This window comes from Manacus candei, unplaced genomic scaffold, assembly GCF_025592945.1.
Source record: "Manacus candei isolate 608988 ecotype Guabito, Panama unplaced genomic scaffold, ASM2559294v1 h1tg000050l, whole genome shotgun sequence".
Classification (NCBI taxonomy): Eukaryota; Metazoa; Chordata; class Aves; order Passeriformes; family Pipridae; genus Manacus; species Manacus candei.
The window spans coordinates 25,986,771-26,002,943 of NW_026138098.1; the positions used below are offsets into that span (position 1 = coordinate 25,986,771).

The 16,173-nt window shown below is 38.5% G+C and overlaps 1 protein-coding gene across 1 annotated transcript in view; it reads left to right on the forward strand.

The window, feature by feature from the left end:
• Positions 1-14,207, forward strand: part of CSGALNACT2 (chondroitin sulfate N-acetylgalactosaminyltransferase 2) — a 33,523-nt gene extending 19,316 nt beyond the window's left edge. Inside the window, exons 3-8 of the mRNA XM_051800920.1 lie at positions 5,350-5,566; positions 6,108-6,209; positions 7,707-7,885; positions 9,465-9,559; positions 11,003-11,084; positions 12,233-14,207. Coding sequence (XP_051656880.1) covers positions 5,350-5,566; positions 6,108-6,209; positions 7,707-7,885; positions 9,465-9,559; positions 11,003-11,084; positions 12,233-12,525 — 968 coding nt within the window. The 3' untranslated portion in view covers positions 12,526-14,207. The remainder of the gene's footprint in view (positions 1-5,349; positions 5,567-6,107; positions 6,210-7,706; positions 7,886-9,464; positions 9,560-11,002; positions 11,085-12,232) is intronic.
• Positions 14,208-16,173: the final 1,966 nt, after the last annotated feature.

A 16,173-nucleotide genomic window follows, 5' to 3' on the forward strand; every position in this document is an offset into this window, starting at 1 on the left:
AATTTTTGCTGGATTAGCATTGCTCATTTAGAGAAATAGGTTTTTAAAGTTGTCTTCAGTGAAAATAGATAAGTTCTGTGTCCTCTTCAGTTGGTAATAGATTATTTTGTAATAAGTGGTTTGGGACTACAACTAGAGTATTGTGTGTTTGAAGCCTAGAGGCTGAGAAGCTTGGTGTGCGGATTTATTTGTTTCTTGGTTCTGGGACAAAAGGAAAAACATGATCCTGTGTTAGTTAGTACATAACCATCATATTTTATGCTCAGTATAGATAAACTGATTTTGGTTTGTTCTGGCTTATAGGATTTTTTTTTCTCAGAACTAATACGTACATATCTACCAAAACTGTGCCATAAGTACAAGCTAAGTGAGAAAAAGGTATTTTTATTCTAGAAGTGTTGTAGCTTCTTACCTCAACAGGCTAAATTTTCATGCAGGTAAAAGTTTGCTTTTGGGATTTATGTCAGCTTTTTTCCTAGACTTGTGAAACAGTTAGACTAAACTTTGAACTATGTAATCTTCTGTGATATGTACTTTCAGGTACTCTCTACTTTAGAGAATTTGGTGACTGTTTAAATTTAGAGTATCTTTTCTTAAAGACGGTTTTACCTAATGATATCTTTTAATCTCTGCTGAATATGTCTGCAGTTCTTCCCCAGTATTTATGTTGCCTCTGCCCAGTCAGTAAAGTAGCACTCACTTCATTTGAAAAAGCATCAAGAACTTTTTTTCTTACTGTGTTTTAGGATTCATCTATATTGGAGTAACTGGAGACAACAAATATGAAGAACTCGAATTTAAAATGAATCTGCCTTCTATTTTATAAATGGAAACTTCTGAAACAAACTTTTTTCTGAAAAAATAGACTTAATTTGTCAATAATACACATAGTAGTCTGAATCGACTGATTTTTATTACTCTAACACTGTGCACTGTGTAGGCCAAAAAACTTCAAAATACATACTGGCTAACTTTGTTGTCACTCTGTATTTTTGCTCTTTGTCCTTAAATTAACTGTTCGTGCAGCATCTTTGCTGCATGCTGAGCCTTTGTGGTCTCCACATTAAGATGTTCTGTCTTCTACCAATGTTGAAGGGAAGCTCTATGCATGATAGGGAGCAATCTGTTCAAGTGTTTTCCAAACTGATGTTATTTTTTAGTTGCAAGGCAAAGTGATGACCCAAATCTGTATTGCAGTTGTTATTAGGCAGAGCTGCCACAGCCACATCATGGCTGTTGGTGAGCAATAACACCAGGAAAAAAGAAAAGACTTCTAAGTATACACTGCAACTACAAAGATATTTTCTGAAAGCTCCAAATTATTCTTCACAAAGCTAAATTGTCTTGCTCTACTGGTGAAGAGAAAAACAGCAAGTTTCTTCTGTTTGCTGCATCATCACCTCTTCTGCTTTGCTGTAACCCATAATGAAACTTCCAGAATTCTAATATTAGCAGAACAAAAATCTGACCTGAAAAAGGTCTTATTTTGTGGTTGCTGTTTGAGAAACACTTTGAAGTTGCTGTTTTTCTTAGTATTTCCATTAGATCTAAATGTATGAAAAACAGAAGTATTCTATTCCCCATGGATGAAGAGTATCCCTAGAGAGGATAAAAGATGCAATTTTACATATTTTCAAAAATGGATGGATTTAGGATTACAAACAATGAACCTAATTGCTGAACTGCACACTCAAAGATAGTCCTTGATTAAAAATAGATTTTTTTTGAGATCAGTATTTGATAACATTGAGAACTGTAGGGTAATTAAGATGAGAGGACCATAATAGTATTACCTCTATCTGTTCCCTTTCTCCAGAACCCTGTGACATTGTCTTTAATAGTGATACAGAACTCACTGAGGAGCCTTCATGGACATCTGTACTTCACTATCAGTGTAATTGGTTTATTTGGGTTACATTTATCAGGGTAACTGTCTTACTTTATTAAGAGATTAAGAAGCGCTTCCGTTTTAAATTAACCTTTGGAAAACAGAAGCATTAGCATATTTTCAGAAGCTACTTATCAATTGACTAACGTCTAATAAAGGTCTTGTTATTGGATGTTTAGCAGTGCTGCCGTTTGGGTCCATTTCTCTTGCTTCTGTGTTTCCATTTGGAACTAGGCAAAGGCCAGAAACTTTTTCTTTAGGTCTGAATCTAAAGAGACGACTTCCCACCTATCCTTGGTGTGGAAAAATTCTTTATTCCCATGCTGCAAGCTTGAAGTCAAAACTCTTCCAAAGTCCTTGACAGCCACAGAACAGTCTGGACTGTTTGTCATGCACACAGCCCCTCTAGTGTGTGCTGCATAAGACCAGAAACTGGCCAGTGTCCTGGGAACTTCAGTGGAGAATTTTAATACACACCAACAAAGAGATAGGTCTTCAATTCATAGACCAAACACCTTCTTCAAGGCAATAGAAGAACAGCTTTTTGGCTTTGGTAGTAACTGATACCCAGTATTCATATGTTTAATTTGTTTGGTGAAAAACAGAACTTCTGCAAAGGGAGGAAAACTTCATGGACCAGGAATAGCAGCTGTTAAATTATTTCTACTGCTTTTTCAGTCTTTACTTATGGAGTTCTATTTTGGATGGCAGCCAGTGTATGCTAGTTGGAAGGTGAGATAACAGGTTTTATTACATGAGTCAGTCCCAGGTGTTAAAAACCTGAATATGCTAAGAGGTAAACCAGATGTGAGTTCTTTTTCTGGCTGTTCTCAATTCTGGTTTACATGTATAGAAGCTTTAATTCCACAGAAGTATTCATAGAAGATGACCAAGAGAGGTTAGCTCATAACAAGGAGAATTACTATTTAAAAGAAGTGTGGTGCTAGTGGCATGTTGAGATTAAAAAGTTTATAATCTCATATTCCAACAACTGAATGTTGCAAATTCAAATTTGCGTATTAAGGTCCTTATGAAGTTACAGCAGCATTTTTTTTTTATGTCTAATATAGAAATTTTTATTCTGTATTACAGCATTCTATTCTAGGCTGACATCTAAGCTTATCCTTTGATTAAAGATAAGCTTTTGGCAGACAACATGCTTTTTAAAAACTTCACTTATGTTGTAAATGGTATTTTATCTGTAAACAACTATTGGATACTATAGAAAAGAATTTAATATACAATACTGAATGTTAATTTACATAGGAGCACTGGTACAAAGTATTTGCTGAATATTACATGAGAGCACAATGTGCAAGCATTGTGGTGCATCAGCTGTTTCAATAATCAGGATGCTGTTTTCAAGCTTCAGTGCTGGTCTACTCAGCACAGAGGGTTGAAGTGGAAAAGGATTGATGGGGATTGAAAATCTTTCTGACTTTCATTGTTTGAAACATGGTTTTCAGGACTTGTAATTAATACTGATTTGAAACTGAGCATTAGAATGTGGTGCATACTTAATGCAGCTCTATGTTGACAAAAGTATAAATGGATTTCTGTCTCTTCAAAGAGAGCATTGCAGGACTTTGTTCCAAGGGTAAAAAGCATCTCTGTTGAAAAGTTAGATTTAGTCACCATTAACTTCCAGTGAGATGGCACCAACTTGTTCTGCTACACCCTGTCTTCCACAGACCCTCTGTGGTGCTCATCCACTTTTCCTGTCAGGTCTGCCAGTGCACCTGCTTGTCCACAAGGAGTGGATTATGGAGCTGAGTACTGGAGGGGAATAAGGATCTTGATGTAAAAGAGAGGCTGTTTGACATAAGGAGGGGATATCAGTGAACAAAACTGGGTTTGCTTCGGGGGTGGACACAGGAGCAGAGGAACACAGAGGGAGTTAGGTAGATTTAGGGAAAGGACTCTCTGTAAAGGGAGCCTGGGATATACACAAAAAAGTTAGGGCAAGGTGGTATGCACACTGCCTTGCTTCTTGTATTGAATGAGAAGGTAATGTCAGGTAGAGAATACTTGTTTGAGGATAGGGAGAGATACAAAATTGTGTCATCAGTTCTTTCTAGTTCCCAAGACAGTCAAAGCTGCTCCAAGTTGGAGGGCTGTTACCTTCAGATACCCATGTTGATTTCAGTTGAAAAAAACAACAACAACAAAGGCAATATCAATACTGAGCAGGAAAAAGAGCCCTTTGTATCACCAGCATGGCTCATCTATTCTTTGCCCCACCACCACCTGCTTTCTGGGTGTGGGGCTGGAGGATTTCAGCTGCTGTGAAGGCTGACTTGTAGAAGGGACAGTTCAGGCCAGCCAAGTGAATGGAAATTCACTGGTTACATCATGTAAGGGCAGAGGTATTTTTTGCACTTGGGGGTCTTCATAACTTTCTCAATTTTCTGTGTGGCTACTTCAACTGGTATTTGTTTGGTTCATAGTGTAGCTCGTGGCTCTTCTTTATAATACAGCTTTTCTTTGCTGGTGAGAGAGGGGAGCAGAGGTGGGATCAACATAGGGCAGTTTTGTTGAAGGATTCTTCCTGTCATCATTTCAGGGTAGTATAGATGTGGAATTAGCAACATAGAGCTTAGTTTAGTCAAAACCACAGATGAACGTTGGTCTTTTCCTTTGTGGTGTAAAATTAGAGGCTATCAGTTAATTTGCTTCCTTAATGATCCTTAAATGAAAGGACCATGTTCTGCATGGGACAGACTTTTCCTACCCATCAGGAGTAAAATATCTCTCAACAGATAGTTCTGTTTCTGGAGGACTAGCATTGTTTTCTAAGCGTTACAGCCACATAGAAAACTTATGCCTATGTCCTTGTAGGACCGTGGCTGTATTAAAGCACCAACTTATTTATCAGATGGAAAGCACTAGCTAGTGGTCAGCAGTGAAAACAATTTTAAAGCATTCCAGCATTATCACACAAATTTTCTTTTTTTTAGATACCACATGTCAGATTTTGCAGGCTTTGTCAAGCAAGTTATTGTCATTTGTTCTGCCCTCAGCTTGTGTTGTGTTGATTGCTGGCCAGATGATCTCAGCTTTTACTGTGGTCTAGCTCAGGGCAAGATTTTTACTGAAGGGCTTAAGAGCAGGCAATATTAGATTTCAGCCATCCTTTTCCATAGCAAATAACTGAATTCTCTTTTTTGGGGAAGGCCCAACTCTAATTCTGCATAAAAAGTTGGCGTAGGACCATAAAACCTGTTGTCTCTAAGAAGCAGGGGAAGCTGGAGTTTGTTTGGGGTTGTTTCTCAGATCTGATCTAAAAGGTAGAAGGGTGATTGTGATTGATAATGGTTTGTATACTTTTTATTTTTTTGTTTTTAGGAGAAACCCAGAAGCTTTGCCCCTACTTCTTCAGCTCTTAGGAAAATTCAGTATTTTTGAAATACAATTGCTGGGATCTTTGACTGTACAAATTACTTGTGTGACTTATTCTTCAGGTTACTATCGTACAGAAAGAGATAAGGGGACACAGTATGAGCTGTTTTATAAGAAGATGGATGGCATGGAGTACAGGCATGTCACCTTGTTCCGACCTTTTGGACCCCTCATGAAAGTGAAGAGTGAAACGGTCGATATTTCTAGATCCATTATTAACATTATTGTTCCTCTTGCTGGAAGAACTGAGGCATTTGCACAATTTATGCAAAACTTTAGGTAGGTGCATGAGATTATATAGTGAGCTGTATTGCTGATTTTTCAGTGTTTTGTTTCCTTTTCAAACTGAATTCCTGTTCTGGTTGATTTGCAACAGAACTAATGATTCCAACATTGTGTGCAACTGCCTTGGGATGTTTGTGATTGAGCCTACTGTATGGAGAAAACATTTCCTTCTAAAATGATTCTCAAATTGCAGCAAAACAAACTCCTTTTAGACCAAGTGCCAGGGTCATTGTGAACCTGGACACAGGTGATCTTGAACACAATTTTTGTATTTACATCAGTTGTAGAGCGCTTGTTTACAAAATAAGGTATTGGAATGTGACACACAGTATTGGAACCTTCTGATTCAAATGGGAAACATGGGGAAAGAAGAGGGGGAAAAAGTGTTTCCTTGGGGTTTTTTGGAACCTATTTGGTGCCTGATTGGAATACTCGAATCTGCGAATACTTCTTAAGGCAATAGCTTTTTTAAATACCTGAAGTTTCTGTTGTGTTACAAGTCGTTATTAATATCATCTTACCTTTGTGCTTCTAGGGATGTGTGCATTCATCAGGATAAGCGTGTTCACCTCACAGTGGTCTATTTTGGACAGGATGGGCTATCAGAAGTACAAAGCATCCTGGAATCCGTAGCTAGGTAAGTGTGTCGATCCAACATCAGTCAATACAAACAGTATTGATTGGCATTTAAAATGGTTTTTAAAAAGAGTGAAAAAATAAAAATAATAAGTTTATACTCCATTACGGGTTACTAGGAAAACTAACCTTTATTTGCACCATGCTATATTTGGTTGGCATTTTACACCTTAGATTGCAAGAGTTTCCTGAAGACTAGTAAAAATCAAGTTATAGGCCAGAAAAGACTGAGGTTTCTATCTGACAGTCCAGAAAACAAGAGGGGTGCTTGTTGTAGTGGATATTCAGTCATGCTAACAGATTGATCAGAGTCTAAGTTCTTTGGAACTGGGATATACTTTTCAATAGTTATTTCACTGGAGGAACAATTTTTGTTGTAGATTAGGAAAAGAAATGTAGTCTAAGTAGGCCTATACTTACCCTATGCTGTAAACAGATTTTAAGCACAGTTTCACTGTGGCTGTCTCAGTGAACTATGTAAGAGTGTCTGTAACCCTGTAGCCAAGGGGCTTCTTTGCTACCTGAGCTCTTGTGCTCATCCCTGAGCTGGAAGCCCGTTACCCTTTTTAGCCAAAAATAAGCTGAGCTCTCGTTTAAACCCTGTCTCCCAGTGCTGGCCAGGGCTCTGCTCGATGACATATACTTAGGCTGTTGTGTCACCAGCTTTTAACATGAGGCAACCAGTTGGCCTGGTGTGCACAGGTGTTTTCTAGGAAGAGATAAGAGTTTCTGCCTTTCTCCTGCAAAGCCTCCCTGGACCCCTCCATCTCTGAGGCTGCTCTGCTGCCTGCCCTGCTCCCTGTGACATGTGCCCCTCAGAGCACTGAGTCAGATACAGTGCTGCAAACTCACTGGGCATTTATCTAGATCTGTATCTTCACTCTGTTCTCTTCAAGCATTGCCCTCTGAAGTAGACACTTAACTTTGCTTGAAGATGTTCCTGGGTGTATTTCCAATTTCCTTTTGCAGCTCCTTCCCTCTTCTGCTGTGACTTACAGGCATGTGTGCTATGGTATGAAACAGTGAGGAGAAGCAAACTGACTGTGTTATGGTGGCATCACCACATAGGTGGCCTTGGCCTCTTGAGTTTGGAGGTGTCAGGACACTGGCTTTGTGTTTGTCTTCCTGTGTGAACTGGTGGACAGAGATATTGCTCTTTTAGTCAGGACTTCTTAGTTTGTGGGGGAAAATTTTAGATGACATTGTAATTCTAGAGAGTAGTTTAATTCATGTCAGTTGCCTTTTAATCTGTCTGAATGATTAAATGTGAAGTTATGAAGTAAGACTAAGGTCTGTCTTTTTACAATGTCTGAACTTAAAATAGACAACTAAGTGGAACAGATACTTTCTTTTCTCATTCTGAGGATATAACTGTTTGTTGGTGTTTTTCTCTTTGTATTTCCGGAATGAAATTACTGTAAAATGCTGGAAAAGTATAAACAGTCCCTCTGCCCCTCCCCATGGATTTATTTTGGGTTTGGCTCTGTTTTTCTTGTAGAGAAACTGACTTCCACAATTACACGCTTGTCTCTCTGAATGAGGAATTTAACAGAGGCCGAGGACTTGACATGGGTGCCAGAGCCTGGGAAAAGGGCGAGGTCCTGATGTTCTTCTGTGATGTTGATGTTTATTTCACAGCTGAGTTCCTCAACAGTTGTCGCTTAAATGCGGAGCCCGGTATGTTCCCTTACTGTTGCTGTAGTGGAGTCTTGTCACCTTGTTGGACTTAACTGATCTGTGTTGAGCATATGGAAAACTAACTTGAGTTGTGGAGCTTACATAATAACACACACCTTGGAAAATGAAGCACACTCTGTGCACAAAAGGCAATAGTATTTAGGCTGAGAAATCACTTGTGCCTTAGGGTGGCTTGTTTTAAGAGCACATGGTCTTTTTTGTACAACATTTACAATTTCCACATTTTCTTAAGATTTCGTTGTCTAAAAGGAAGCTAGACAGTTTAATTGTTTTAATGATTACACTGCATGTAAATTTGTGTAACAAAACTCAGTGTAATGCTCTACAGTGGAAGATAATTTTTGTTGTACTGAAATATCTTTGTTTTATGTCTTCTTGCATTGTGTATGGCCAAGGCACATCATATATGACTAGTTTTCAGTACAGCTACAATGTGCTCCTTACAGAGAGTGAGCTAATGTTCCACATTTACATCCCAAGCTCTGAAATTGTCTGACTATTTTTCACAAGTTTGTATGAGGCTTGCTTGTTTTACAGACTTCTGCCAAGACGGATAAGCTTTCTTGAATTAACAAGCATGCTACTTAAGACTTTCTCCTGTCAAATATGTGTTTGGGTTCTTTTTTAATGCTTACTTTTATTCTAGACTTGTTGCAGCCAGAAACCATTTTCTCCAAATGCCAATTTGGAATGAATAGATACTTTTTATTCACATAATAAACAAGTAAGAAAATCCTCTATAAGCCAGATATTTGGATTCTGTTTCTTGCTTTTTCTTTCAATTCCGTCTCTGCTCTTCATGAAACAAATTGTATAAATACATGGAAAATTTTGGATAGGAGCATCTCATGAGCTTTAACAAAGAAGGGAGTTCTAGAGACTGCTTAACAATTCATACTGGCAGTTTTTGACCTTTGCTTCAAGTGAGATCTGAAAATGCTTCTCATACATTCAGAGTTCATGCTGAGATCAGAGTACTGAATATTCCTGTGGACTGTTGTCAATACCTTTGCACTGGCGATGCAAGATGTTTGTGATAAATATTTATCTGGCTTCTGTAGTAGACATAGAACTGGTGGTGTCATCATAATCAGGATGCTTATGATGCTCGATGCCCTTGCAGGATGTCCTGGATATACCTGCTTTTACATGTTTGTGGAAACAGGCAAACTCATAAAACTTCAGCAATACAAAGTGTTACTTAAACTTGGTTATCTTTAATTTTACTACATACTGTTATTGCAGGTAGTTTTCACTGTCATCTGATGTGGTACTGAGATGTATAATATTTTTTGTGTATACAAGTATGTATAACTATATGTTAGTATAGACCAATAGTGTATATATAAATATGTGTACATATATTTTTGAATCCTGTGGGCCTTGCCCCAGTAGATGTTAGGGGCTGCCTAAGTGGGAAATCCTAGCAGCTAGTCCTTGTGTTTGTTTTCACTAGATGGCTAATAGGTAATATTTTAGATAAAAAGAACATCTCTGGTTTCCTCTTGCCTTCAGAATGCATGCCCACAGTGAGTAACAACTACCTTTTGACTTGCAGGGAAAAAGGTTTTTTATCCTGTAGTATTCAGCCTTTACAATCCTGCTATTGTCTATGCCAACCAAGATTTACCACCCCCTGTGGAGCAGCAATTGGTAAGCAGCGTGATTTAATCTGGATAGAATTAGGTGTGCTTTGTATTAAAACAAAATTAAGTGTAACTTAATAGTTTGTTTGGGATATCTTATGACCTTTGGCAGTGCATATCTATACACCATTCTCCATTATGGGCAAAGCACTTGGAATAGAAGCTTATCAAATGGTACAAAATTCAGATAAACTTGGAGTTCTGCCTAGTTTAAAAAAAAATAATTGCTATTAATCAAATGTAGTTGGTAGTGCTGATCTGTTGCTTATGATCTGTTACTTATTCTGGCTTGGAAAGCCAGTATTTTAGGAGGATGGTGGCATGACATGGCAGCAGCTTTCTTGTGTTCCAGCAAACAAAGAATTGGTGAAACGCAAAAAACTTCTGAATGATAAGATTTCCTCAGTATTGATTCTCTTTGCCAACTAACAAATGGTAGTTGCAAGAAGTGTGCCATGTAGCTTGAGGTGGGCTGAGATGGTCAGTCAGTTGCTTTTTCTTGTTCTGGACAGCTGTATTCTATGCAGATGTTTCTTTACCTTTATCTGATCCAACATCTGTTATATTGCCAATTTTTCTTGCTTTTGAAATGAGACACTGCTTCTAGGGAAGCTTGTAGTCAAGATAATAAACAAACCTTGCAAACATTCAAGAAAATAGGTTTAAGAATGACTTGGGGCTCAGCAGAAAGAAGGAATTACTGTATTTCTGGGTCTTTTTTTTCCTTGAAGATGGAATGGCAGTGGTCAGTGTCCAGCCTGACTCTCTTTGAAGAGACTGCATAGATGAAATCGGGTTTTGCAGCTGAGGCTTCTGAGAGGGACTGGTTTGGAGGGAAAGGAGAGAGTGTGACAGAGGACAGCTGTATTAAAAGAAAAACATAATAATAATAATCGTTCCCTATGTTGTTTGGAAGGATCCCACAGAAAGTTGGAGGGGAAGCTTTTGCATATGGCCTCAGGTAGTCACAGCTGAGAGAGGAGTGAGCCCCTGCCTGACAGCTCTGCTGTTCACTTTTTTGAACTGAACAATATTATGGTTGCTGACTTCAGTCACAAAGCTTACTTTTCTGGTCATATCAGATCAAGAAGAGAAAAATGTGGCCTTAGAAAACAGGGAGGAATTGGGGTATTGGGAACAGATGGTTTAGCAATAGACTATCTGTAATTTACTGCTTGGTCTGGGCAGATACATAGAAAATAGAGGTGGTGTGGCAGAAAGTTAAACATGGAAACTGCAGTGAGGATAAATATTTGGAATTGGAAGGCAAAGGGTGAAGTGATGAGCAGGTCATTAGGAAGCCCCCATCAGTGCATGACTAGAAGTGCTATTATGCTCTATCCTGCACTGAGCAAATGACTGGAAGAGCTTAGGTTTTTACAAAACCAAGTGCAATGTACCTCCTTCGATGTATTTTACATTTCAAAATTATACTGTTTTGAAATTGCAGGTACACAAGAAGGATTCTGGTTTCTGGCGAGATTTTGGCTTTGGGATGACTTGTCAATATCGGACAGACTTTCTGACTGTTGGTAAGATGAAACTGTAAAGAAAAACATTGTGTGTTTAAAAATTGATTCTCTGGTCTTATCTAATGACAGGAAGTAATGCATTTATTCCTTGTATTATTTTCCCAAGCCCAGCAGTCAGACTTGCTCGATAAGTTTGACCAATGAGATTAAATTTGGTTTTGTAGATTTTGATGTCCCATCTGATGAGTGTTTTGTTAAAAGTCATGATAGTTTTAGTAGAAACATTTCACTCTAGAACTTCTAAAAATATTGCTTTTTTTGGTGCGTTGTGTCTCTCTGAAGCAAATTAATCAAGTTTAAGAAACGTAAGTAAACCACTAACATAAGCAAGAAGCATTCAAATTCTTTCTTTAAACAACCTTGAGCAGTTGAATACAGTTGTTCGAGGCTTTAGCAGTGTGCTTTGGCCCCCCTCTTGTGGCATGCTCTTAAAACTGAGAACAGCCTGGTGTGCTTAAATGTGGAAGACTGTCTTGAAGATAGTCTGATAGATGTAATGATATAGCCCTATGTGCTGTACAATGGCTTGGATAGAGACTGATTTCTAGTAGCAGTCATACTGTCACCTGTATGGTATGTGCCAAACAAAGACTTGATAATTCTGGAGTTTTGAGATTGTACAAGAGCTGGGTCAATCTTCACTGTGGTCCTAGAGAAGCAAGAAAACTTAAAATGGTGAAACATGTTCCTTTCCTTATTCCAGCTTTTCAGTTGTGACCTATGGAGTAATTGCTGGTATTTTTAGAGAGGACTTCTCATGTGGTGCATAACAACTTCATTTTCCAGCTGCTGAAATCCATTATGCTTCCTAAATATAACCCAAAAGCATAGCCAGTGATGTTTGCCTACAGTTTTCTGCAGCTGTCACACGGGATGTCATGCATAATGCAATTTGGAGACACTGTTCTAAGAGAGTTTCTGAAGTCACCAGATCTGTGTCCCGGGCAGTTTCTACCACCAAGGATGTGGTATTCTTGAAGCTACTCTCCCTCAGATTGGCATGCTTTGGCATAGAAAACTCAGTTAATTGCTCCAGAATTTCTGGTATGTTGTACCAGATCTGGTAACGCTACACACGAAGTGTTGTTCTTTTTGCCTTACGTCGAACCTGTGCACCCCAATAACACTTTCTGATATTGTTTTTACAGGGGGTTTTGACTTGGAAGTGAAAGGCTGGGGCGGTGAGGATGTTCACCTTTACAGAAAGTACTTGCATGGTGACCTCATCGTGATCAGGACGCCGGTCCCTGGTCTCTTTCACCTCTGGCACGAGAAGCATTGTGCAGACGAGCTCACTCCGGAGCAGTATCGCATGTGCATCCAGTCCAAAGCCATGAACGAGGCCTCTCACTCGCACCTTGGGATGCTGGTGTTCAGGGAGGAGATCGAGACTCACCTCCGAAAGCAGGCTTACAGGACTAACAGTGAAGCAGTGGGTTAAGTGTCACCCCTGTGACATTTGATGACTTCAAATTCACAGTGAACCAGCATCATTTTACAGCCTTAATTCAGCTTACAAATGCAGTGCCTCTCTTTTTCAGTGAAGAAGAGTTTAAAGGGTTTTTGTTTTCCAAGTAATTCTTTGACTGTTATGCTGTTACCTACATTTCTTGCAAGTTCAAGCACCTCAGATGAATTGGGAAGTATATGTAGTTCAAGGAAAGTGTCTTCAGTATCGATTGGAAGAATCTGTAGAATGTACAATTCAACACTTTTCCATGTGGTACATTTCAGTTCTTATATTTGCATTATTTTAAGAATTAAATGAAATAATCTTTTGTGTCTTGAGTATTTTCAGTCTGTATGGCTCACTGCACTGTGACTTCAGAAGGATATACTGTACTTGTACTCCATTATAGAAACAAGAGAAAGGTGTGGAAAATAATCTCACCATGAAAGGTACATGGACATGCTGACCGGTACACCAGCTGTTTGGGTGTGGATTTCACAGCAAGGGCTTGGTGCTGCATTTGCTGTTATTAACAGACATTAACATGGTTGAATACAGAATAATTCAGGGGAGTGGGGAATGAAAATCCTTTTAAGTGGAATTTTAAAGCATATAATGTAACTTCACACTGCAAAGGAGACACCACCTTCTTAACTCTGTGATGGATCAGACAAGTTGGGAATGTTCCAGTTGCATGTTTCTGGGTCTGGTCTTTTCCCACAGTAGATGCCACATCACAGAATCCCTTCTCTAAACTGAGCTATGCTATTAAACTTGTTTGTTTAAATATTTTCGGCCCCACTCCTCCTTATTCAAAGGCCCTGCCTATGTGTCTCATCCTTTAAGTTGAGGAACCATCTTTTCATTCCCATACAAATTTATTAGAGGCCTGTTTGCTATTATGCCAATATTATTTTTGCATTCTCTTTTGAGCATTTTCATGTCATGCTTTTGTAAGGCAGTCATATACTCTTAGTTGTTTCAGTGACTGAAAAAGCAAGTGCTATTACAGTCTGTCTTTATACAATGCTCTCCATTCCACTCATTATACTAGTAGCCTTATTCTTCATTTTTTCAGTTGGAGGATGTTTTAGGGAGTTGGGGATTCTTTTCCTTTTTTTTTTTATTTGCTTGGTTGTTTTTTTTGAGCATGCATAAGCGGAATTATGTTGTGGTCTCATTAGTGCCTTGTACAATGGCACTACTACTTTGCTACTTCCCTTTTGGGTATTTTGGGATGCATAAACGTGCAGTCACATCATTTCTCTCATGTTGTCTTATATCATGTCATATGGCATGCCTCATTTTTAATACATTTGTTTATGGAATGAATGCTGAGAATGCTAATTCAGTGGTTAAACCATTTGTGTGGTCTCCACTGAATTTAGGTATTAGTTGAAAACCCTTCTCAAACCAGGTAATTAAGATCTGTTTATGAATTTAGTTTGCTCAAGAATTTTGAAGGCAACTAAAGATTTAAATGGTTGATTTCTGAATAGCAGATATGCTGTGCGAATAGTTCTGGGCACTGATCCTTTTTATATGTACATAAAATTTGCCTTTATGTAACTTATTGTGGAGAACAAGTGTACTGTATTGTACTTAAAGTGAAGAGAATGCATTGCAAGACTTCTTGCAGTTGATATTCTCAACATAATAAATGGAATTTCTGCATTTTAGAAATTGTTTTAAGCTGTTTCTTTGAAATAAGTTTTTACAATAATATATTACAAGGCTGTTAACACACTGGATTCAAATAATAATATTTGCAGTGAGAAGTTCAGCCAGCTCAGTTTTGTGTCTCAAGTCATCTACCCAGACCAGATATGCAAGTGCAGACTTTGTTCCTCAGACAACTTAAACTTATAACAGATGTTATCTTACTTCAATATCTGGATGGTTACAAAAATTATAAGGTACCAGTAAGGAAAAGATTAAATACATTTGTAATATGACTTGAGGTAAAGATACAGATGGGGCATTCTCCTGAGATTCCAGCCTCTAAAATTCCAGCTGCTACTGCTGTCCTGGCTCTGCTGCACAAGAACAAGCATCAAAAAATACCTCTCACCGACACCAGCACAGCTGACATGCACTGAAATGGATATTGAGGCAGTGCACAGCGTTGCTGCACCTCAGCTCTTGGCACTCAGATGCTACTTCAGAAGGCTCCAGTTGTTCCAATTCTCATGTTTTGGAAACAGCAGACTGCTGATGCTGATAACCAGATCTCTCATGTTCTGCTGTTTTCCACTGGGTGGTTGTGCTTATCAGCAACCGGGAGGGAGAACAGTGTCAGTTGTCCACATCTGTGTGATCAAAAACGGTCTGTGGTGTTGATGCTGGAAGGCAGTTGAGCAGGTCTGGAGCTGAGTGTAGTCATAGGAACCACTTTTGGAAACTTTTTTCCATTCATCATCCCAAAAGGTGGAAGCAAATGCATTGGAGTTAAAAGGAAGTCAGAACTCCTGGAAAAAGTTAAATGTGAGGGTTGAGTATGACACAAGTATTCTGAATGGCTCATTATTTGAGGACTCCTGAACTTTCAGGAGCCCCAGCAGGCCTGGGGGTTCCCTTGTCTTATTAGTTCAGGACCCTGCAACATCCACCTATGTGAGAAGATGTTTCTGTGGCACCCATTAGCTTAGGCAGCTCGTTAGAAGCACAGGCAACCATCACCCACTGCAGTCATTCCAAAAGGTATTGCTATGAGCTGTGTGCTCTGTTAAGTCAATGAGAGGTACTTGCATCCCAATGGTAGTAACAAGAACAACTATAATTTTAAGGTTGGAATCTCCTCGGATGCATTTTGGTTCTGTAAAAGTGCCTCACTGCATGCACCTGCAGGGAAGATGGTTTTTCTGCTGACAATCAATCTGTAGAACGTTTACTGCAGGAAAATACTCTGCTCTAATTAGTGCTTTACATGTTCTTCGGTGGCTTATTAGCAACTCTGACTTTAGAAATTAAATCAGTTACTTAAAATTCATGATTTAAAATTTGCACTTCCAGGGAATTATTACTAATCATGTACAGTTCATGTTCCCTAATGACTTGCCATTTTACCTACTCATATATCTCTAAATTATTATATTAGATTAACAATTATAAATAACTACCTTAAACTTAGAGATTTTATTTAAGTCTTAAAATTAGGGGTTTTAAAAAAAATTATGATTCTCAAGTATTTTGACTGTTGGGCTCAGCTATAGGCTTTGATTATTTAGTTAAAAAAAAGATACTAAAATTCTTACTTTGGATAGTGATTATCCTCAGTGAATTAATTAGTGTTTTTCAAAATAAGATGCAATGTTCTCATGTAAGCAAAACCTTTACTGAATTAACTGATGAATATTACACAGATGGATTGTTTTATCTATTTTAACAGTGATTCTCCAGTAGAGGACAAGATGCTTTATTATATCCCTACTAATCCCAAAATAGGTAGACACAAGGTTGAGACCTACTGAGAGGAAGATTCTGTTGAGTGTACTGCTTCAGAAGTTACTCACATTTATACAAAATATCTGCTTTCCTGGTTGTGTTCTGCTTTTTGTCATTCTTTGTCTGGGAGTTTTTCTGCCAGAAAGTCCTCTGGCAGTGCTTCACTTTGTCTTGCTCCTGCACTATACAGGGAAA